The 25,000-nt window shown below is 43.8% G+C and overlaps 1 protein-coding gene across 1 annotated transcript in view; it reads right to left on the bottom strand.

Annotated features, from left to right (window-relative positions):
• The window catches only part of LOC310868271 (A-type potassium channel modulatory protein DPP6-like), a gene marked incomplete at both ends in the record, with an annotated part of 552,655 nt that overhangs the window by 78,423 nt on the left and 449,232 nt on the right, over positions 1-25,000 (bottom strand). The window contains 6 exon segments of the mRNA XM_083778624.1: positions 3,991-4,072; positions 14,828-14,880; positions 21,230-21,289; positions 21,291-21,305; positions 23,189-23,253; positions 23,256-23,282. Of these exon segments, the coding sequence (XP_083634750.1) occupies positions 3,991-4,072; positions 14,828-14,880; positions 21,230-21,289; positions 21,291-21,305; positions 23,189-23,253; positions 23,256-23,282 (302 nt within the window).

Below are 25,000 nucleotides of genomic sequence, written 5' to 3'. Positions count from 1 at the left end.
CTTGAGCTACGAGCTTGTACAGTACAGTAGGTCTGCTATTTTTGAAAAATCGAAGAACGACTGACATAGAAACATAGCTTTTTCAGAAGAAACTGTCAGGATGTAGAAGACCATTTTTAGAATCTGATCTCAGGTCAAAATGGGTTAACACAAATCTTCTCTTCTGGAGGTCCCTGGCAAAAACGTTGTCAGATGGATGTCAAATACGTCGCGATTCGGGGGTTTCCTCGACATGAAAAGGTGTTCAAAACCAACTGGCGTATTATTGGCAGGCAGTGAATTGTAGTCGGACTCGGCAGTGAATTGTAGTCGGACTCGGCAGTGAATTGTAGTCGGACTCGGCAGTGAATTGTAGTCGGACTCGGCAGTGAATTGTAGTCGGACTCGGCAGTGAATTGTAGTCGGACTCGGCAGTGAATTGTAGTCGGACTCGGCAGTGAATTGTATAGTCGGACTCGGCAGTGAATTGTATAGTCGGACTCGGCAGTGAATTGTATAGTCGGACTCGGCAGTGAATTGTATAGTCGGACTCGGCAGTGAATTGTAGTCGGACTCGGCAGTGAATTGTAGTCGGACTCGGCAGTGAATTGTATAGTCTGACTCGGCAGTGAATTGTAGTCGGACTCGGCAGTGAATTGTATAGTCTGACTCGGCAGTGAATTGTATAGTCTGACTCGGCAGTGAATTGTAGTCGGACTCGGCAGTGAATTGTATAGTCTGACTCGGCAGTGAATTGTATAGTCGGACTCGGCAGTGAATTGTATAGTCAGACTCGGTAGTGAATTGTATAGTCGGACTCGGCAGTGAATTGTAGTCAGACTCGGCAGTGAATTGTATAGTCGGACTCGGCAGTGAATTGTATAGTCGGACTCGGCAGTGAATTGTATAGTCGGACTCGGCAGTGAATTGTATAGTCAGACTCGGTAGTGAATTGTATAGTCGGACTCGGCAGTGAATTGTAGTCAGACTCGGCAGTGAATTGTATAGTCGGACTCGGCAGTGAATTGTATAGTCGGACTCGGCAGTGAATTGTAGTCGGACTCGGCAGTGAATTGTAGTCGGACTCGGCAGTGAATTGTATAGTCAGACTCGGCAGTGAATTGTATAGTCGGACTCGGCAGTGAATTGTATAGTCAGACTCGTCAGTGAATTGTATAGTCAGACTCGGCAGTGAATTGTATAGTCGGACTCGGCAGTGAATTGTATAGTCGGACTCGGCAGTGAATTGTAGTCGGACTCGGCAGTGAATTGTATAGTCTGACTCGGCAGTGAATTGTATAGTCGGACTCGGCAGTGAATTGTAGTCGGACTCGGCAGTGAATTGTATAGTCTGACTCGGCAGTGAATTGTAGTCGGACTCGGCAGTGAATTGTATAGTCAGACTCGGCAGTGAATTGTAGTCGGACTCGGCAGTGAATTGTATAGTCGGACTCGGCAGTGAATTGTATAGTCGGACTCGGCAGTGAATTGTATAGTCGGACTCGGCAGTGAATTGTAGTCGGACTCGGCAGTGAATTGTAGTCGGACTCGGCAGTGAATTGTATAGTCGGACTCGGCAGTGAATTGTATAGTCGGACTCGGCAGTGAATTGTAGTCAGACTCGGCAGTGAATTGTATAGTCAGACTCGGCAGTGAATTGTATAGTCGGACTCGGCAGTGAATTGTAGTCAGACTCGGCAGTGAATTGTAGTCGGACTCGGCAGTGAATTGTATAGTCGGACTCGGCAGTGAATTGTATAGTCGGACTCGGCAGTGAATTGTAGTCAGACTCGGCAGTGAATTGTATAGTCGGACTCGGCAGTGAATTGTATAGTCGGACTCGGCAGTGAATTGTAGTCGGACTCGGCAGTGAATTGTATAGTCGGACTCGGCAGTGAATTGTAGTCAGACTCGGCAGTGAATTGTATAGTCGGACTCGGCAGTGAATTGTAGTCGGACTCGGCAGTGAATTGTATAGTCGGACTCGGCAGTGAATTATAGTCGGACTCGGCAGTGAATTGTAGTCGGACTCGGCAGTGAATTATAGTCGGACTCGGCAGTGAATTGTAGTCGGACTCGGCAGTGAATTGTAGTCGGACTCGGCAGTGAATTGTATAGTCGGACTCGGCAGTGAATTGTAGTCGGACTCGGCAGTGAATTGTAGTCGGACTCGGCAGTGAATTGTATAGTCGGACTCGGCAGTGAATTGTATAATCGGACTCGGCAGTGAATTGTAGTCGGACTCGGCAGTGAATTGTAGTCGGACTCGGCAGTGAATTGTATAGTCGGACTCGGCAGTGAATTGTATAGTCGGACTCGGCAGTGAATTGTATAGTCGGACTCGGCAGTGAATTGTAGTCGGACTCGGCAGTGAATTGTATAGTCAGACTCGGCAGTGAATTGTAGTCGGACTCGGCAGTGAATTGTAGTCGGACTCGGCAGTGAATTGTATAGTCGGACTCGGCAGTGAATTGTAGTCGGACTCGGCAGTGAATTGTAGTCGGACTCGGCAGTGAATTGTAGTCGGACTCGGCAGTGAATTGTATAGTCAGACTCGGCAGTGAATTGTAGTCGGACTCGGCAGTGAATTGTAGTCGGACTCGGCAGTGAATTGTATAGTCGGACTCGGCAGTGAATTGTAGTCGGACTCGGCAGTGAATTGTAGTCGGACTCGGCAGTGAATTGTATAGTCAGACTCGGCAGTGAATTGTAGTCGGACTCGGCAGTGAATTGTAGTCGGACTCGGCAGTGAATTGTATAGTCGGACTCGGCAGTGAATTGTAGTCGGACTCGGCAGTGAATTGTATAGTCGGACTCTGCAGTGAATTGTATAGTCGGACTCGGCAGTGAATTGTAGTCGGACTCGGCAGTGAATTGTATAGTCAGACTCGGCAGTGAATTGTAGTCGGACTCGGCAGTGAATTGTAGTCGGACTCGGCAGTGAATTGTATAGTCAGACTCGGCAGTGAATTGTAGTCGGACTCGGCAGTGAATTGTGTAGTCGGACTCGGCAGTGAATTGTGTAGTCGGACTCGGCAGTGAATTGTAGTCGGACTCGGCAGTGAATTGTAGTCGGACTCGGCAGTGAATTGTATAGTCGGACTCGGCAGTGAATTGTAGTCGGACTCGGCAGTGAATTGTATAGTCGGACTCGGCAGTGAATTGTATAGTCGGACTCGGCAGTGAATTGTATAGTCGGACTCGGCAGTGAATTGTGGTCGGACTCGGCAGTGAATTGTAGTTGGACTCGCCAGTGAATTGTAGTCGGACTCGGCAGTGAATTGTAGTCGGACTCGGCAGTGAATTGTATAGTCGGACTCGGCAGTGAATTGTGTAGTCGGACTCGGCAGTGAATTGTATAGTCGGACTCGGCAGTGAATTGTAGTCGGACTCGGCAGTGAATTGTAGTCGGACTCGGCAGTGAATTGTGTAGTCGGACTCGGCAGTGAATTGTAGTCGGACTCGGCAGTGAATTGTATAGTCGGACTCGGCAGTGAATTGTATAGTCGGACTCGGCAGTGAATTGTAGTCGGACTCGGCAGTGAATTGTATAATCGGACTCGGCAGTGAATTGTGTAGTCGGACTCGGCAGTGAATTGTGTAGTCGGACTCGGCAGTGAATTGTATAGTCGGACTCGGCAGTGAATTGTGTAGTCGGACTCGGCAGTGAATTGTGTAGTCGGACTCGGCAGTGAATTGTATAGTCGGACTCGGCAGTGAATTGTATAGTCGGACTCGGCAGTGAGGTGTAGCATTAGCATGTTAGCATTAGCATGTTAGCATGATAGCATTTGCATGTTAGCATTAGCATGTTAGCATGTTAGCATATTAGCATTAGCATGTTAGCATTAGCATGTTAGCATGATATCATGTTAGCATGTTAGCATTAGCATGTTAGCATTAGCATGTTAGCATTAGTATGCATTAGTAGTCGGACTCGGCAGTGAGGTGTATAGTCGGACTCGACAGTGAGGTGTAGTCGGACTGGGCAGTGAGGTGCAGTGTTCTTACCAGCTGCTGTCCTCGGGGTCCCCAGCCGGCGTACTGCAGCTGGGCGTTGCGTACCTCCGGAGGGTTGAGGTTCCACGTCTCCCTGAGAGGCGACGACAGGACAGAAGAAGAGACGTCGCTTAATATACAGTCACACACACACAGCTCACTTTGTATACATTTAGACACAGGGGATCCATTCAGTGCTTTAGAAGAAAACTAAATGCATGTGCACCTTGCTACAAGAACTAAAAGGTGCACACACACACACAAACACACACACACACACACACACACACACACACACACACACACACACACACACACACACACACACACACACACACACACACACACACACACACACACACACACACACACACACACACACAGTTTAGTTTGCATTACTAAAGTATACATTTTGTCTTTGTGAGGACCAATGTTTATCTCACTCATTCCATATATAATTGTGGGGACATTACGGGTCATCGCAAGTATAGTAATACGCACGCACGCACGCACGCACGCACGCACGCACGCACGCACGCACACACGCACTCACGCACACACGAGCGTCTCTCGCCCGCACGTCCCCAGAGAGAGAGAACAGAAAGGTTTGCAGAAGTTCGACAATGTGGCCCGAAACTCCGTTGTCGCAACTCTGCACTGCCTAGGGTACAAAAAACAGGCTTAACCCATTCTGACCTGAGATCAGATTCACACGAGGTTTCCGCTGGACACACACTGGTCTGATGAACCCATTCTGACCTGAGATCAGATTCTAAAAAATGTCAGTCGCTCTTCGATTTTTCAAAAATAGCAGACCTACAAGCTCGTAGCGCGCGCTATGAGCTTGTAGATCTGCTATTTTTAAATAGCTAAAGCATAACATGATGCTAATACCAAAATGGGTGCCCGGTCAGAATGGGTTAAGTATGGTGCTTTATACTAATGCCACTTTGCTCTGTGTCTCTAAAAGCGCTGTGCGTTGCAAGGCCTGTGGCATTAAGAGCTGCCACTTGGCTTTATGTCTCTGTCTGGAGATGAGAATGAACGAGGTCATTACGGCTGCTGTTCCGCTCGCCGACCACTTGGTGGCAGCACACAGATAGGTTTGAGCGGTTAGTCGGTTCCATAACTCTAAATAAGAGGTCCAAATGGACCCGTATTCTGTACACAGGGGCGGCGGTGGCTCAGGGGTATAGAGTGGCTGGATGGTAACCGTAAGGTTGCCAGTTCGAACCCTGTGGGCTCCCCCAGAGTTGGTGTCGAAGTGTCCTTGAGCAAGACTCTGAACCCCCAAATTGCTCCTGATGTGTAGGTCGGTGCCTTGCATGGTTTCCTCCGCCATCGGTGTGTGAATGGGTGAATGTAATGCACAATCTATGTAAAGGTGTGTGAATGTGTGTGTGAATGGGTGAATGTGATGCACCAATCTATGTAAAGGTGTATGAATGAGTGTGTGAATGGGTGAATGTGATGCACCAATCTATGTAAAGGTGCGTGAATGTGTGTGTGAATGGGTGAATGTGATGCACAATCTATGTAAAGGTGTATGAATGTGTGTGAATGGGTGAATGTAATGCACAATCCATGTACAGGTGTGTGAATGTGTGTGTGAATGGGTGAATGTAATGCACAATCTATGTAAAGGTGTATGAATGTGTGTGTGAATGTGTGAATGTAATGCACAGTCCATGTACAGGTGTGTGAATGTGTGTGTGTGAATGGGTGAATGTAATGCACAATCTATGTAAAGGTGTATGAATGTGTGTGTGAATGGGTGAATGTAATGCACAATCTATGTAAAGGTGTGTGGATGTGTGTGTGAATGGGTGAATGTAATGCACCAATCTATGTAAAGGTGCGTGAATGTGTGTGTGAATGGGTGAATGTGATGCACAATCTATGTAAAGGTGCGTGAATGTGTGTGTGAATGGGTGAATGTGATGCACAATCTATGTAAAGGTGTATGCATGTGTGTGAATCGGTGAATGTAATGCACAATCCATGTACAGGTGTGTGAATGTGTGTGTGAATGGGTGAATGTAATGCACAATCTATGTAAAGGTGTATGAATGTGTGAATGTAATGCACAATCCATGTACAGGTGTGTGAATGTGTGTGAATGGGTGAATGTAATGCACAATCTATGTAAAGGTGTATGAATGTGTGTGTGAATGGGTGAATGCAATGCACAATCTATGTAAAGGTGTATGAATGTGTGTGTGAATGGGTGAATGCAATGCACAATCTACAGTAGGTAGCCATTCATTCTGTCTGAAATCCTCTTTAAACGCTTTTGCTTTTGAAAAAAATCGTTCCTGTGTTGTGTTGTAGAACAACACAAGAACGCTGGTGGAATAAATGTATTTTTCACGTCACGTCATTAACAACTATTAGTGTTATCTTACATGTTTCTACAACTTGTAGAATATATTATTATTAGTTGTTAATGACGTGACGTGACGTAATAAAAAGACCAACCACCAAAGTCATTATCTCTCTCTCTGTCTCTGTCTCTGTCTCTCTCTCTCTCTGTTGACGCTTTCAATTCAAAGGGCTTTAATGGCATGAGAAAACATACTTACATTTCACTGATTTCAGTGGTCTCAGATTTTTATATAGCTCTCTACTCCCCCTAGTGGACATACATTGTGAAATGCGCAGATCACGTAGTCCTCTCCAAAATGAATGAGACAGAATGAATGGCAGACAACTGTATGTAAAGGTGTGTGGATGTGTGTGTGAATGGGTGAATGTAATGCACAATCTATGTAAAGGTGTGTGAATGTGTGTGTGGATGGGTGAATGTGATGCACCAATCTATGTAAAGGTGTATGAATGTGTGTGTGAATGGGTGAATGTGATGCACCAATCTATGTAAAGGTGCGTGAATGTGTGTGTGAATGGGTGAATGTGATGCACAATCTATGTAAAGGTGTATGAATGTGTGTGAATGGGTGAATGTAATGCACAATCCATGTACAGGTGTGTGAATGTGTGTGTGAATGGGTGAATGTAATGCACAATCTATGTAAAGGTGTATGAATGTGTGTGTGAATGTGTGAATGTAATGCACAATCCATGTACAGGTGTGTGGATGTGTGTGTGAATGGGTGAATGTAATGCACAATCTATGTAAAGGTATATGAATGTGTGTGTGAATGGGTGAATGTAATGCACAATCTATGTAAAGGTGTGTGGATGTGTGTGTGAATGGGTGAATGTGATGCACCATCTATGTAAAGGTGTATGAATGTGTGTGTGAATGGGTGAATGTGATGCACAATCCATGTAAAGGTGTGTGAATGTGTGTGTGGATGGGTGAATGTGATGCACAATCTATGTAAAGGTGTATGAATGTGTGTGTGTGTGTGTGTGTGTGTGTGTGTGTGTGTGTGTGTGTGTGTGTGTGTGTGTGTGTGTGTGTGTGTTAATGGGTGAATGTAATGCACAATCCATGTAAAGGTGTGTGAATGTGTGTGTGAATGGGTGAATATGATGCACAATATATGTAAAGGTGTATGAATGTGTGTGTGTGTGTGTGTGTGTGTGAATGGGTGAATGTAATGCACAATCTATGTAAAGGTGTATGAATGTGTGTGTGTGTGTGTGTGTGTGTGTGTGTGTGTGTGTGTGTGTGTGTGTGTGTGTGTGTGTGTGTGTGTGTGTGTGTGTGTGTGTGTGTGTGTGAATGGGTGAATGTGATGCACCAATCTATGTAAAGGTGTGTGAATGTGTGTGTGAATGGGTGAATGTGATGCACCAATCTATGTAAAGGTGTATGAATGTGTGTGTGAATGGGTGAATGTAATGCGCCATCTATGTAAAGCGCCTGAAGGCGCTAAATAAAATGCACCATTTACATTTAAGAGTACATGGAACCAAATTGACCCGTAATGCATACTGTACTATATTATCTAGTATTACATTGTCTCAATTATTTCTGTATAATCGTCATAATCGCTCAAAAATGTTCTGCTCTTTCTATCCTGGGTTAAGGTTATATTGTATATTTTATGTGTATATCCTGGGTTAAGGTTATATTGTATATTTTATGTGTATATCCTGGGTTAAGGTTATATTGTATATTTTATGTGTATATCCTGGGTTAAGGTTATATTGTATCTTTTATGTGTACATCCTGGGTTAAGGTTATATTGTATATTTGATGTGTATATCCTGGGTTAAGGTTATATTGTATCTTTTATGTGTATATCCTGGGTTAAGGTTATATTGTATATTTGATGTGTATATCCTGGGTTAAGGTTATATTGTATCTTTTATGTGTATATCCTGGGTTAAGGTTATATTGTATATTTGATGTGTATATCCTGGGTTAAGGTTATATTGTATCTTTTATGTGTACATCCTGGGTTAAGGTTATATTGTATATTTGATGTGTATATCCTGGGTTAAGGTTATATTGTATCTTTTATGTGTATATCCTGGGTTAAGGTTATATTGTATATTTGATGTGTATATCCTGGGTTAAGGTTATATTGTATCTTTTATGTGTATATCCTGGGTTAAGGTTATATTGTACTTATTTTAACAACATTTAATCAAAACATACATTTTCAAACATTTTCCAATGATAGCAAAAATGTAATGTGTTGATGAGCTATTTCCACTCCAGTTATTTGCCAAATCAGTCCTGGGAAATGCGTTGATTACGAAGCCTTAAATGGCAAACAGAAACTAAATTGTTATTCATAATGTTCCAATGTCCAAAAACAACATTACATTGTTGATTGCAATTATTCGTATGACAGTTAATCATCAACTTAACCCATTCTGAACGGGCACCCATTTTGGTGTTGGCATCATGTTATGCTTTAGCTATTTAAAAATAGCAGATCTACAAGCTCATATCGCGCCACCGAGTGGCGCGATACGAGCTTGTAGGTCTGCTATTTTTGAAAAATCGAAGAGCGACTGACATTTCTAGAATCCGATCTCAGGTCAGAATGGATTAATCAGACCAGTGTGTGTCCAGTGGAAACCTCGTATGAATCTGATCTCAGGTCAGAATGGGTTAAAAAGTTGTAATGGCGACAGCTCGATCATGTTTGTGTACACTCCGTTACAGAGTTGGAGGCCCGTCAGGGTCCATTTGGTAAACACCCCTCAAGTGACCCGAGAGTCCCTGGACCTCATTTTGAGAAGAAATGGATTTTACAATTTACAATTTAGGCAATTTAGGCATTTAGTGATCCAGAGTGATTTACAATAAGCAAGAACGACACAAGGTAATACGTCAAAGGCATAGAAATAGTCATTTAGGGTCATAACAGTAAACTAAGAACTCCTCCCCCTGGCCAGCCTGATGGAGGGGAAAGGAACTGGTCTCTATACTGCCTCCCCCTGGCCAGCCGGGGCGCCTGATGGAGGGGAAAGGAACTGGTCTCTATACTGCCTCCCCCTGGCCAGCCGGGGCGCCTGATGGAGGGGAAAGGAACTGGTCTCTATACTGCCTCCCCCTGGCCAGCCGGGGCGCCTGATGGAGGGGAAAGGAACTGGTCTCTATACTGCCTCCCCCTGGCCAGCCGGGGCGCCTGATGGAGGGGAAAGGAACTGGTCTCTATACTGCCTCCCCATGGCCAGCCGGGGCGCCTGATGGATCTACATTACACATAGTTTAGCCTTTGCATAATAAGCCTCATGGTCATGGAGGCTAGTAGGGTCAAGTGCCAGTGCTAAGTGCTAAGTGCTATACGGGGCTAAGACTAAGAGGTGGAGTCTGGGGTTTTCAGACTATACGGAGTGAACTCAGTCTGCAGTTCTGATTGCAACGAGAGAGTTCCACAGTGTGGGAGAGCCATGAGGGGAGAGAAGAGACGCGTGGAGCCATTCTAGTGTTAAAGTGTTCAATTGTTAAAGCCCACACACTGTGATGTAGGTTATGGGGGCCAGTTTAGTCTCACATGGCCAGAGCTTTCACAGCTCTCTGTGGAGAGAGGGAGAGAGAGGGAGAGAGGGAGAGAGAGAGAGAGAGAGAGAGAGAGAGAGAGAGAGAGAGAGAGACTATAGGGGCAGTTCAGCTACCGTATACCACTTCTGTGTAGATCTGAAGGAAAGGCCTAAGCCATCTGGGGGTGTGGGGGAAGCTAAACGAATGCTTTGTTAAAAAGTAAAGTCTTTATAGCTGAAAGCATCAACAGACTGTGGCGCTCTCAGTCAAGCTGAACAGCTCTCAATCTACGTGCGTGCGAGTCCGTGCGAGTCCATTTGGTTCCATTTTTGCACTCTCTGTTACAGACCCTTTAGGGTCCACTTGGTTTACTTCCTAACTATCTATAATGTAGCTGGAACTCCCACTATGAGAACCACTGTCCTACACAGTCTGTGTGGACACGCACGCACGCACGCTCACAGCCACACACACACACACACACACACACACACACACACACACACACACACACACACACACACACACAGTATGCACACAAGTTACAAGTAGCATGCTAGCTGATAGGGGAAACCGTTCTTATTTAGCCATATTGGCATGTTCTCTAGGGTCTAGGCTCTAGTATCACATATTGCCAAAGTTAAACAGCACTGAATAAATCATTGTTAAGCAAAAACGTTCACGGAGATTCTGCTTTTGCCTTGTGCCCACTTCAATGCGCTGCTGAGATTACACACAGGTGGAACAAATTTGAGGAGCTAACGATCGTTAGCAAGCTACACTGCTAGTGCTCGTCGTAGCCAGAATGCAAGCTCACAGATTCAGACATTGGGGAGCATTTTTTGTCATAAGACAAAAAAATATGGACAGTGGCCGTGCTCACAACCTGTTTGGGGCATTTTGAAACCGGTTGATGAGTTTGCAGATCAGCTGTTTTGGGCGCATCGCAGCCATAGAGCCTACGCTCTCCTTCTCTCTCTGTGTGTGTGTGTGTGTGTGTGTGTGTGTGTGTGTGACTGTGTGTGGGAGACTGAAGTTGGGAGAGAGAGACTAGATGCGGAGCGCTCTGGTCACGTTCAAGACAATCTTGTGTTGTGTTTATACCGACCCGTTGCATATTGTTCGTTCAGCCTAGTGCCGTTACTGAACGGTAAAAAGAAAGCAGCTTTACGTTACATTTTAATGTTGGAAAACACCCGCGATAAAAATCGATAAGATAATTCGTTTTTTTTAATTATCGATCTTTATCGATTTAATCGATTCGTTGTTGCAGCCTTACCATCAACACAGCACTGTCTGCTCCTCAAACTGTTTTCACATCATGTTCACATCAACACAGCACTGTCTGCTCCTCAAACTGTTTTCACATCATATGTTCCATCAACACAGCACTGTCTGCTCCTCAAACTGTTTTCACATCATGTTCACATCAACACAGCACTGTCTGCTCCTCAAACTGTTTTCACATCATGTTCCATCAACACAGCACTGTCTGCTCCTCAAACTGTTTTCACATCATGTTCCATCAACACAGCACTGTCTGCTCCTCAAACTGTTTTCACATCATGTTCACATCAACACAGCACTGTCTGCTCCTCAAACTGTTTTCACATCATGTTCACATCAACACAGCACTGTCTGCTCCTCAAACTGTTTTCACATCATGTTCCATCAACACAGCACTGTCTGCTCCTCAAACTGTTTTCACATCATGTTCCATCAACACAGCACTGTCTGCTCCTCAAACTGTTTTCACATCATGTTCCATCAACACAGCACTGTCTGCTCCTCAAACTGTTTTCACATCATGTTCACATCAACACAGCACTGTCTGCTCCTCAAACTGTTTTCACATCATGTTCCATCAACACAGCACTGTCTGCTCCTCAAACTGTTTTCACATCATGTTCCATCAACACAGCACTGTCTGCTCCTCAAACTGTTTTCACATCATGTTCACATCAACACAGCACTGTCTGCTTCTCAAACTGTTTTCACATCATGTTCACATCAACACAGCACTGTCTGCTCCTCAAACTGTTTTCACATCACATGTTCACATCAACACAGCACTGTCTGCTCCTCAAACTGTTTTCACATCATATGTTCCATCAACACAGCACTGTCTGCTCCTCAAACTGTTTTCACATCACATGTTCCATCAACACAGCACTGTCTGCTCCTCAAACTGTTTTCACATCATGTGTTCCATCAACACAGCACTGTCTGCTCCTCAAACTGTTTTCACATCATGTTCACATCAACACAGCACTGTCTGCTCCTCAAACTGTTTTCACATCATGTTCCATCAACACAGCACTGTCTGCTCCTCAAACTGTTTTCACATCATGTTCACATCAACACAGCACTGTCTGCTCCTCAAACTGTTTTCACATCATATGTTCACATCAACACAGCACTGTCTGCTCCTCAAACTGTTTTCACATCATATGTTCACATCAACACAGCACTGTCTGCTCCTCAAACTGTTTTCACATCACATGTTCACATCAACACAGCACTGTCTGCTCCTCAAACTGTTTTCACATCATGTTCACATCAACACAGCACTGTCTGCTCCTCAAACTGTTTTCACATCATGTTCACATAAACACAGCACTGTCTGCTCCTCAAACTGTTTTCACATCATGTTCACATAAACACAGCACTGTCTGCTCCTCAAACTGTTTTCACATCATGTTCACATCAACACAGCACTGTCTGCTCCTCAAACTGTTTTCACATCATGTTCACATAAACACAGCACTGTCTGCTCCTCAAACTGTTTTCACATCATGTTCACATCAACACAGCACTGTCTGCTTCTCAAACTGTTTTCACATCATGTTCACATAAACACAGCACTGTCTGCTTCTCAAACTGTTTTCACATCATGTTCACATAAACACAGCACTGTCTGCTCCTCAAACTGTTTTCACATCATGTTCACATAAACACAGCACTGTCTGCTTCTCAAACGTGTTCATGTCAAGCAGTGTTGTTTTCGTCGACTAAAACTAAGACGGAAAATGTTCGTCGACTACGTATTTTCACTGACAAAAACTAAATTCAAACTAAGCTACGATGACTAAAACTAAGACTAAATAATATACTGACAATTTCGTCGACAAATAAAAACTAGACTAAAATGTTAGGAAGGGACTAGTGGACAAGAGATCCACTATAAGTCATTTTACACTTGGTTGCATGCTGAAAATAGCCGATCTACAAGCTCACAACGCAACGCGTTGTGAGCTATTTTCAGCAAGAGTAAAAACACTCATTACGACGGCATCAAGACCCGCCAAAATACATTCTAGTCGACTAAATCAACTGTAGATTTAGTCGACTAAAACCTTGACATTTAGTCGACTAAAACTAGACTAACATGCACTAAGACATTCCAGTTGACTAAAATGTGACTAAAACTAAGTGAAAACTATTCAAGAGACTATGACTAAAACTAAAATAGAAATTTGCTGCCAAAAACAACACTGGTGTCAAGCTTCCGAAATGACGTGTAATTGGCTACAGAAAAATATGTATTTGTGCCAAAAGGAACACCCTATACGACGACGTGATCGGGTTTTTGCTGTGAATGTAATTTAGCTGCGGGGACCCCCTGGCAACCCACTCATGGACCCCCACTTTGAGAACCCGCTACATTCTGACCTGAGATCAGATTCTAAAAATGTCAGTCGTTCTTCGATTTTTCAAAAAATAGCAGACCTACAAGCTCGTAGCGCGCCACTCGGTGGCGCGCTACGAGCTTGTAGATCTGCTATTTTTCAATAGCTAAAGCATAACATGACGCTAATACCAAAATGGGTTCCCGTTCAGAATGGGTTAAAAAGATGTTGAAAAAGTGGCTGATGGGCAAGTTAGTATAGTGCTGTATTTATCTATTTATATCTATTTATTGTCTTTTGTTTATTGATCTATGATGGCCGGTTGTAAACGTCATTAATACTGTAATGCTATAGTACACATGTTCTTCTATTTATTTATTTATTCATTCATTTGGATCACAATGGAAATAAGTCCTCTGGCTTTTTGTGCAATATCCTGATAATTCTGTACACTGCTCTCTCTATGAATTGTATCATGAATATATTGTCGTATCTGGACAATAATCTTTATACTATATCATGCTATAATCAACTACATTTCCGTGCTGAAGTCAAATGTCACTGCACTGATGCTAAGTAGGCCTAAAGCCCCGTTCTCACCAAAAAAAAGCTGTTCATTCCCAGCTTCAAAACGCAAAAGCTGCTCTGCATAGAGATAACATGGGACCGCAAAGCTAAAGCAGAAGCTAGCTTGTGCAATGTGAATGGGGCTTAAGTCAATTGTCTATTCAAGAGCTGTCTGTCTAGCTGAAAGCAATCATTCAGTCAAGTAACTCTGCATTGTTCATTACTCCTGTGAAGCTATACCCTCAGGTGGAATCAAAACACAAAACATATTCCTATGCAAGTTGTTGATCTGCATACTATTGTTTCAACGAAGAGACCACTCTGTATGCATTTCTATGCCACTGTTGATATGTTAAAAGTTTTTAAAACCCCTCCCAGAAACCCAAACTGTTTGATGTTTAAGACTGCATATAATGTCCTGTAAATACAATGTTGAGTGAGAGTCTTGTTTGGGGCAGGCTGACCCACAGTCAGTCTGCTCTGTGCTCCGTGGCCCACAGCTCATGGGCCGCGGGAAGCTCTGCTGTTTTTTTGGTCTCGGTTGTTTGCAATAAATACAAATCTAAACTTCAGTTCACCTCTCTGCCTGCGTGTTTCTTCATCGTCCGATCGTCTGATGCTTTGGCCTAGTAGTTTAGTTAGTGTAGTGGGAGTAAAATTTACTTCAATATCAAATTAATTAAAAAGAAAACAACAGCCGAGTCCAGTACGACTAAAAGTACGAACTAAATGAAATAATACTCACGGCGTCTCCAGACTGCAGATGATGTAGAAGGCAGTGTAGGAATACTGGTACAGCTGGAGGGAAGGAGAAGACGTGATGTGTGAGAAGAATAAGACTTTCACAGAACTTCTACAGAACCCCATAAAGGCCCCATAAGATAAGAACTCCCTGAAACCACCTATAACCCATTCTGACCTGAGATCAGATTCATACGAGGTTTCCGCCAGACACACACCGGTCTGACGAACCCATTCTGACCTGAGATCAGATTCTAAAAAAATTCAGTCGTTCTTCGATTTAAAAAAAAATAGCAGACCTACAAGCTCGTATCGCGCCACTCGGTGGCGCGATATGAGCTTGTAGATCTGCTATTTTTCAATAGCTAAAGCATAACATGATGCTGACACCAAAATGGGTGCCCGTTCAGAATGGGCTAAGAGTTGTAGTATATTATTAACTTCTTTCTCAGTGGTGCTGCAGGCATAGCGGCCGCTATACGTAAATCCCCCAGTCAATCATTGCGGTTTGTATAAATACCGAAATAAATAAAGTGTGTGTAATCTGTAGAGGGCTGTGCTGTGTTGAACTTGAGCGACACGTTGTAAAAAAAAAAAGAGAAAAAAAAGAAGAAAAAACGACCACACACACTTACAGCTGTAATTGCCAGGTATACTGCAGGCTTCAATCACCATTACCACCACCTACGGCAGACTGCCTGCCGGTGAGTCATTTCATTCGAGAGCTTTTAACCCATTCTGAACGGGCACCCATTTTGGTATTAGCATCATGTTATGCTTTAGCTATTGAAAAATAGCAGATCTACAAGCTCATAGCGCGCCACCGAGTGGCGCGCTATGAGCTTGTAGGTCTGCTATTTTTGAAAAATCGAAGAGCGATTGACATTTTTAGAATCTGATCTCAGGTCAGAATGGGTTAATCAGACCAGTGTGTGTCCAGTGGAAACCTCGTATGAATCTGATCTCAGGTCAGAATGGGATAATTGAGCTGCGGTTGAGAGTGGGCGCTGTGAAGTGCTCTCCTCGTGTGAGGAACACGGCGTTGTTGTGGACGATCACAACAGCTATAATATGACTTCAACGAAATTGCAAAGTGTGGTCGTTGTTGCCTCGATCACAGCGATGCCTGTCGGGACCCGAGAGCCGGGAATGATCGGGCTGGGAGGCCGAGCAACAACAATCAGCGATCGGATCCTGCATTCATGATATGTGGCATTTATTCTTAAGTGACTATATGTGTGTGTGTGTGTGTGTGTGTGTGTGTGTGTGTGTGTGTGTGTGTGTGTGTGTGTGTGTGTGTGTGTGTGTGTGTGGGTGTGTTTCGTCTGAGCACGAAAACAGCATGGTTGTTTTTCACCACCTGTGCGCAATCTAAGACACACACGCACATATTAACTGTATATATATATATGTTGATTTCGGGTGTGCCAGTACAGTGACAGTACAGTACAGTACAGTACAGTACAGTACCGTACCGTACCGTACCGTACCGTACAGTACAGTACAGTACAGTACAGTACAGTACAGTACAGTACAGTACAGTACAGTACCGTACCGTACCGTACCGTACCGTACAGTACAGTACAGTACAGTACAGTACAGTACAGTACAGTACAGTACAGTACAGTACAGTACAGTACAGTACAGTACAGTACAGTACAGTACAGTACAGTACAGTACAGTACAGTACAGTAGAGGGACCCCCACACGGTAACTGTCATTTCTTAACCGTTTCGGACGCGAACCGGGCCCTTTGAAAAATCGAAGAACGACTGACATTTTTTTAGAATCTGATCTCAGGTCAGAATGGGTTATAATCAGACCAGTGTGTGTGTCCAGTGGAAACCTCGTATGAATCTGATCTCAGGTCAGAATGAGTTAAGAACCCCTGCTCTAAAACGTCACATCCCTCACACCGCAGAGAGAGAGAGAGCGTTCGACCTACAAAACACATTATCTCTCTCTCTCTCTCTCTCTCTCTCTCTCTCTCTCTCTCTCTCTCTTCTCCAGCTTGTCTCCGTGTGTGCAGAGTCGTGGGGGGGGGGGGGGGGGGGGGGAGGAGGAGGAGGAGGAGGAGGAGGAGGAGGAGGAGGAGGAGGGCGTTCTGTGTTTTCTTCCTATCTTTGCTTTGCTGTACGGTTCCACTGTACGGCTTCTACTGTAGAGACATCCAGCCATGTGAGACGGCAGGCACACACCCCCCCCCCCCCACCCGACCTGCACGCACGCACACACACACACACACACACACACACCACCCGACCTGCACGCACGCACACCCACACACCCACCACCCGACCTGCACACATGCACACCCACACACACCACCCGACCTGCACGCACGCACACACACACCCACCACCCGACCTGCACACACACACACCCACCACCCGACCTGCACACACACACACACACACACACACACACACACACACACCTGACCACCATTACTTGCTCCTCTCCGCCTGACTGACTTGACTGACTGACTGACTGACTGGACTGACTGACTGACTGACTGACTGACTGACTGACTGACTGACTGACTGACTGACTGACTGACTGACTGACTGACTGACTGACTGAGGCGGCTGACATATTCTGCCTGTCACTCTGGATAATTAACCCATTCTGAACGGGAACCCAATTTTGGTGTTATAGCATCATGTCGTGCTTTTGCTATTTTTGAAAAAATCGAAGAATGACTGACATTTTAGAATCTGATCTCAGGTCAGAATGGGTTAATCAGACCCGTGTGTGTCCAGTGGAAACCTCGTATGAATCTGATCTCAGGTCAGAATGGGTTAAGAAAATCAAGCAAGCCCAACACGCCTGTTCCATTATGCGCAAGCCAGCGGTGAAGGAAAGTACTACTCACATTTCTTACTTAAGTAAAAGTATCAATATCACAATGTAATGCTATGTTACGAGTACATGTCCTCCATTCAAAATTGACACGAGTAAATACATTAAAAGTATTGGATTCCAACTATACTTAATATTATTGGGTGCCGGGGGGAATTTATCAGAATAAAAGCGCTATAGAGTGCCAAGCAGATGAGGGAGATTTTACTCTGAAAACTGACCTCTCTTTAACCCATTCTGAACGGGGGAACCCATTTTGGTGTCAGCATCATGTCATGCTTTAGCTATTGAAAAATAGCAGATCTACAAGCTCATAGCGCGCCACCGAGTGGCGCGCTACGAGCTTGTAGGTCTGCTATTTTGAAAAATTCGAAGAACGACTGACATTTTTTTAGAATCTGATCTCAGGTCAGAATGGGTTAATCAGACCAGTGTGTGTCCAGTGGAAACCTCGTATGAATCTGATCTCAGGTCAGAATGGGTTAAAGAAACTGTGAAGTGTATTTTGTTTACCCCGGGCAGCGCTGCAGGTTGGCAGGTATGAATACACTTTTTATACCGACATGTTTGTGCCAGCCGTGGATGATTACATGTATTTCTTGATCGCCTCTTGCCATGATTGTTTAAAACATGACGCCACGGGCCGCTATGCTCCACAACAGGCTCGATATAAGCCCAAAACATATTGATAACGGGCACTCAATAAGCTTGTTTTTGGATTTTATCGGGTATCGGTTATCGAGCTCCATCCCTAGCGCAGAGGCAGCGTAGATTCAGAGTAAATAAGGATGATTGTCGGCCCCTGTGAACCAGGAAGTGAATGGCCGCGCGCTCGCGGGAAAACAGACTCCACGACGGGCTGAGCAAGGCGTTGCCTATAGCAACGGCCGCTGAGAAAAACATGGATGATTCAATCCCGTGTTAAAGAGATAACACCTTAAGACGTGTCCACCACACGTCCCCAGGTTAATCATACGGATCATGCGTTTTAACACCCGCATTAATTTCTACTTTCAAAAAATAGATTTCAACCTTACTACTACTTTGTACTACTAGGACTAAGACAAAAAACATGTTAAAAAAGTTTGATGAAAAATTTATAATAATTATATAATAATTATATAATAATATAATAAATTAATAATTTTACATTTTGGGGATATATTTCACAATAATGAATAAAACATGTTCTAGACATTCTAATGATCACAAAAAAAACATATATTACAATTATTTTACCTACTTTTATTAGGGTAAAGGTCAAAAGTCTTAGGTTAAAAAATGTTCAAACTTTTTTAATTTGTGTGAATTTCAGCCTCTGTGGGGGGGTATTTATATGCAAATATCATGACCAATGGCATTGAAATGGCATTGCAATGAACATCACTGATGACGTTTAGGTGAAAAAAGAACAGAAAAGAATAATAAAAAAATAGTAATTAAATAAAATAAAATTGCTGCTAAAAAGCAACGCTGGGTCTTAGAGGGTTAAAGTGCCAAAAGCTTAACGTTTTCAAATGTGTCGTGTGAGCTTGTAGATCTGCTATTTTCAAAAGAGCTGAAGTATATATTGTAGGGACACATAGGAATTTACACGGGGTCCATTTTCACGATCACAAAGCCATATAGCCAGGATGTATATCCGGAGAGAGATCGGACGCACGGAACAGAATGACGCTGTGAACAATAATTCTCCAGACGACTGCATGCGCAGGACGTCATGTCTCGCCTTTATAATAATAATAATAATAACAATAATAAAGCTGTATTTATATAGAACCTTTCAAGAACAAGGTCACAACGTGCTGAACGACAAGAGCATAGAACATGATATCGTACATCCAAAGGCAGTGGCGTGCACAGATAGACACTAGGGGGTGCTAGAGCACCTCCTGCCCTTTTGGCAATGTGCTAAAAAAAAAAAAAAAAAAAACGTTATTTTTTCCCCCTAATTTGTAGTGTGTGGACCATGTGACATTGATCAAATCTTGATAAATAAACGCTTCTACTATATTATTTAGGCCACCACAATCTAAAGCTATGTTTCTATGTCAGTGGTTCTTCGATTAAAGAAAATAGCAGACCTACAAGCTCGTAGCGCGCCACTCGGTGGCGCGCTATGAGCTTGTAGATCTGCTATTTTTCAATAGCTAAAGCACCAAAATGGGTTCCCTGCCCGAAAATGTGCTGCACGCGGTAAGGCTGTACCCTAGCCCTTATTTTATAGGACTCGAACTTCGGCAGGAATTTTCGAGTGAACATTCGGACCATTTGTGTCTCGATCAGAGCGTCTGAGTTTCTGTAGCAGTTTTCGGAAGGGCGGGGGAGCAGTCGGTTTGGGGGGTTTCCCCCGACGGCTGCGCGTCGCTTCCTCCTCTGACAGAGGGGAAGCGAGTAAGCGACGCCGTCAGAAGCCCCCTCGCTCTGGAAGGCCCCCTCACTCAGGACACACAACGTTGTGTTGTTGCGACAATAACATACAGCCTACCGGTATGTAAGAGGAATATAAACACAAGGCCGTGGCGCAAAACTTCATATTTACCCTGCTCTTAATGCAACAAAAGTGTGTTCTTCCACACTCACAAGAAGTGGGCACAGGGAAAAAGCAGATCTTCCGTGACCGTTTTGCTTAACAATGATCAGAGTTCACTCCTTTTTTGCTATCATGCTAGAGAGCATATGCTAATATATTATGGCTGCTAGTAAGAAAAGCGATCATGCTGGCGTGTGTGTTTTGTGAGAGAGAGAAGAGAGAGAGAGAGAGAGAGATGAGAGAGAGGAGAGAGAGAGAGAGAGAGAGAGAGAGAGATGAGAGAGAGAGGAGAGAGAGAGACGCGTCAGTCTCTGATCACCAAATGATGTGCACAGCAGAACAATAAGGGGAGATTTCTTAAAAAAAATCGTAACTTCTGAATGCACTAGAAACTTACTTTTTTTTTTACATGTTCATATCGCATTCTCGCAGAGATATATTTTCAAGTTAATAAAAAATAAAAAATATAAAAAATATATTTTTTTAAAATAAACATTATATTAAAAAAAACGAATGGTTCAAGCCCATTAATTAAGATTTGAGTGCCAACCCTAACGAGCGAACATTCGAACCTTGAATGTTTGGGGACAGCCTTAGCACGCGGTGCCCTTTTTTTCACTTGAGCACCTGCCCCTCTAAATGTCTGTGCACGCCACTGGAAATCACAGGATCAGGATTAAAATCAGCATTGTAGAAATGGGTCCTTATAGGAGTGATTTAAAATGAGGAAAAGAGTCTGTCCTTATAACGCTGCTATACCTACCGTGCTTCATTGACAATGTTAATCACGCTATATACATTGATTATATACTCGCATATTGCTATTGGCTGTTTTGTATGTCTTATATAATCGTTTATCCTGTCTGTATCAGGAAATTGCATACCTCGTTGTTGCACAGTAAATTGTCTTATTATTCTTGTCGTCTTTGCCTGTCTGTCACAAAACTACATTAAGGATTTCGAAATAAGACTAAATGAGAGGGGGGGGGGTTGTTGGGGGGGGGTGCTTACCGTTGCCACGTTGTAAGCCAGCAGTACGTGCTTCATGTCTGGGGACACCGCATACCTGCTGGGCCTTGTACATCTCCTGGAACAGAAGAAAAGACAGACAGAAGGATGAGACCTTTAAGCCATTCTGACCCGAGATCAGATTCATACGAGGTTTCCACTAGGACACACACTGGTCTGATTATAACCCATTCTGACCTGAGATCAGATTCTAAAAAATGTCAGTCGTTCTTCGATTTTTCAAAAATAGCAGACCTACAAGCTCGTTAGCGCGCCACTCGGTGGCGCGCTATGAGCTTGTAGAATCTGCTATTTTCCAATAGCTAAAAGCATAACATGATGCCGACACCAAAAAATGGGTTCCCGTTCAGAATGGGTTAACCATGCGTGGTATAATTTTTCATTAATGCCGCGGCCCGCCGTTGACAGATGGCCCGTGACTACCGCGTCGCACAAAAAACAGGCGACACATTAATCTTTGCGGCGCTTTGGGGGCTTTCTGATTTGATGGCGGACATAATGTTTGTGTGTCGGTGCTGACTCGAGACGTGACGCGCACGCTCTCTCTCCCTCTCCCTCAAAACGCCCGCCCCGCTTAACCCAGACGTTAACGAGGCATTCTTTTGCGAAGGAGAGCGATAATGATGGATCAAATGGATGATAAAGGGAGGGCTCGATCTGGGAGCTATGCTGATTATTATGCTGACACAGTGACAAAACTTTTTTAACCCATGCTGACCTGAGATCAGATTCATACGAGGTTTCCACTGGACACACACACTGGTCTGATGAACCCATTCTGACCTGAGATCAGATTCTAAAAAATGTCAGTCGTTCTTCGATTTTCAAAAATAGCAGATCTGCAAGCTCGTAGCGCGCCACTCGGTGGCGCGCTATGAGCTTGTAGATCTGCTATTTTTCAATAGCTAAAGCATAACATGATGCTAACACCAAAATGGGTTCCCGTTCAGAATGAGTTAATTTGGTGAACGGACCACTGACTCCGGGGCCGTTCTTTAGTTCTGTGGACTAGTGTTCTCTATAACTCGGTATATGCAAAGCATTTGGCCAGGGACCAGAATAGAAGTTTGGGTTATTCTTAAAATAAAAAAAAATCACAAATTAAAGCTAAGAAATAGCAGATGCAACCCTAAATTACAAGTTAATACACCATTGCACATACAAAAACGACTCCAGGGTGTCTAATGAAGAACTGTCACCTCATATATCACTGTAAATCCCTGAACATGCGACACGTTTCCCCTAAACACCATGTGTGTAATTAATAAAATGCCAAGTGTTTATTAATGGTCATAAAATACAGTAGAAACACAAGTCACTCAAACACCTCACAAGAACAAATTCTAAACACCGATAATATGACTGACTTTGAATGTAAAAACTAAACACGTTTATGTGTTTAAAAAGTGTTACAGGGATTAAACATGTTCTTCTGTTTATAATCTAAACACTGTGACACGTTTAAAAAATGTTACAAATAAGTGTTTAATACTGTTTATAACCTAAACGCTTGGGTTTAGTGTATAGACACATGAAAAACTGGAAAAAAACAAACATTGTGGCACTCCATCTTTAAGTGACTATGTGTGTGTGTGTGTGGGTGCCTGCCTGGCTGGCTGCTGCGCCTGGGTATGTCCGTTTAGAGTACCAGTAAGGGCAAAAGTGGGGGTCCCCGGGGGTCCCCGGGGTGGGGGGGACCCCCCCGGGGACCCCCACACGGAGTTGCACCACTTACTTCACACGGGTGTGATTTTTGAATATCCAACGCATACAACAAGGATAAAGTGTGTATACCCCACTTTGAACCACTTCACGCGACGGAAATAGCACCTTTTTTTTACATTTTACCTATATACGATGTGCCCCAAAATAGGGATCCCAGTGTTTAATATGGTTAAATAAAGGGAATGTTACAGAAATTAATGACAACAACAAACTTACAAACTTCTTGTTATGCACCAAGACGGTCCTCTCGTTGGTGTCAACGTTGAACCTCACGACGTCCCTTCACGCGTTCGGTACAACAGCTCGTTACCTGCACAGAGAGAGAGAGAGAGAGAGAGAGGGAGGAAGAGAGAGAGACATTAACGTTGTACTCAAACAGAGAGGAAGGGAGAGAGACATTAACGTTTATACTCAAACAGAAGCACCGTACAGTTAGTCCTTCACATTGTATAGTGTGTTGTGGAGCAAGGACTCTGGCTGTGCGGAGCCTTTTCAGAGGCAGGGGCTTTGACAGATACACAAAACACCTACTAGTATACAAACCTGTTTTACCAGCGCTCAGTGCTGTGAGTCAGGCTGGCAGAGGGCAAAGTACGGTTCATGTTCACTTTTGTATAAAACAAACTGTTGTCTCTCAACAGACGGTGAGTCTGTCTGCGTTAGCTCCATATGTGCCCTCTCTCTCCCTACGCTCATTCTGTAGCTCCTATATAGCTCCATATGCGCCCTCTCTCTCTATGCTCATTCTGTAGCTCTGAGATGACGTGGGTTCAGAAACGGCCTTTTCTGCACAATTAATCCAAAACGTGCCCAGAAAACGGCCCTGCCTACAAAACGGCCCAGAAAAGTTTTACACTAATTCAAACTTAGCATCGCTCTACTACTGGCCAATCGGGACTGGAGGGACACAAAATCCAAGTGTTTAACCCATTCTGACCTGAGATCAGATTCATACGAGGTTTCCACTGGACACACACTGGTCTGATTATAACCCATTCTGACCCGAGATCAGATTCTAAAAAATGTCAGTCGTTCTTCGATTTTTCTAAATAGCAGACCTACAAGCTCGTAGCGCGCCACTCGGTGGCGCGCTATGAGCTTGTAGATCTGCTATTTTTGCAATAGCTAAAGCATAACATGATGCCGACACCAAAATGCGTTCCCGTTCAGAAAGGGTTAATGCATGTTTTAGTAATAATAACATTACTCTTGATTCCAAGTAATAAGTATATATATATTTTTTTTACTTTAATAATACTATTACCTTTCTAAAGAGTAATAGTAATAAGTAACATGATGATATCACCCTGCTGATAAGTTGATAAGTTTTATTCACATCTTGATGTTAGAATCTATAAAAAAATAAAAATCTTTTCAAACCCTCACTATACTCTACCGTGAAGAGAGTCAACTATGCACAGCGAGATCTCTCAGGGTCCTTATCAGAGGAGGATACATTTAATCCACTTTGGGCGTGTTTGAAGCATTATGTTATGCTTTAGCTATTGAAAAATAGCAGATCTACAAGCTCATAGCGCGGCACCGAGTGCCGCGCTACCAGCTTGTATAGGTCTGCAATTTTTGAAAAACCATGAAAATGTGGGTTGTAAATCCTTTGAATATATATTCTTTCACACGCGAACGTTTGTTTGAACTCATATCTTCGCTTCTGGGAGGAGGGGGTCCCTGGAACAACATGTTTTCAGATGGGGGGGGGGGGGGGGGGGGGGGGGGTCGGCGGCCGATTTACATATATTTTTGGGGGTCCTTGACATGAAGATGTTTCAGAACGACTGACATAGAAACAGGGGGTCTTTCAGAAAACCGTCAGGATTTAGAAGATCATTTTGTAGAATCGTTTTCTCAGGCCTGAATGGGTTAATACTGACACTGTTCCCCCCCTTTCACCTTCAAGCTATCTGCGCTCCGCCATCTTATTGCTTTAGAAAACCGTCAGGCTATTTAGCGGGAGGTAATTAGAACGCAGAGATTGTTCTGTTAAAGTGCTCTCTCTATCGCATATACCGT

The sequence above is a fragment of the Protomyctophum parallelum genome (assembly GCF_964188405.1).
Source record: "Protomyctophum parallelum genome assembly, chromosome: 12".
In the NCBI taxonomy this organism is placed as follows: domain Eukaryota; kingdom Metazoa; phylum Chordata; class Actinopteri; order Myctophiformes; family Myctophidae; genus Protomyctophum; species Protomyctophum parallelum.
Note: the sequence above shows the minus strand (reverse complement) of the source record. Positions and strands in the feature narration are given on the sequence as shown.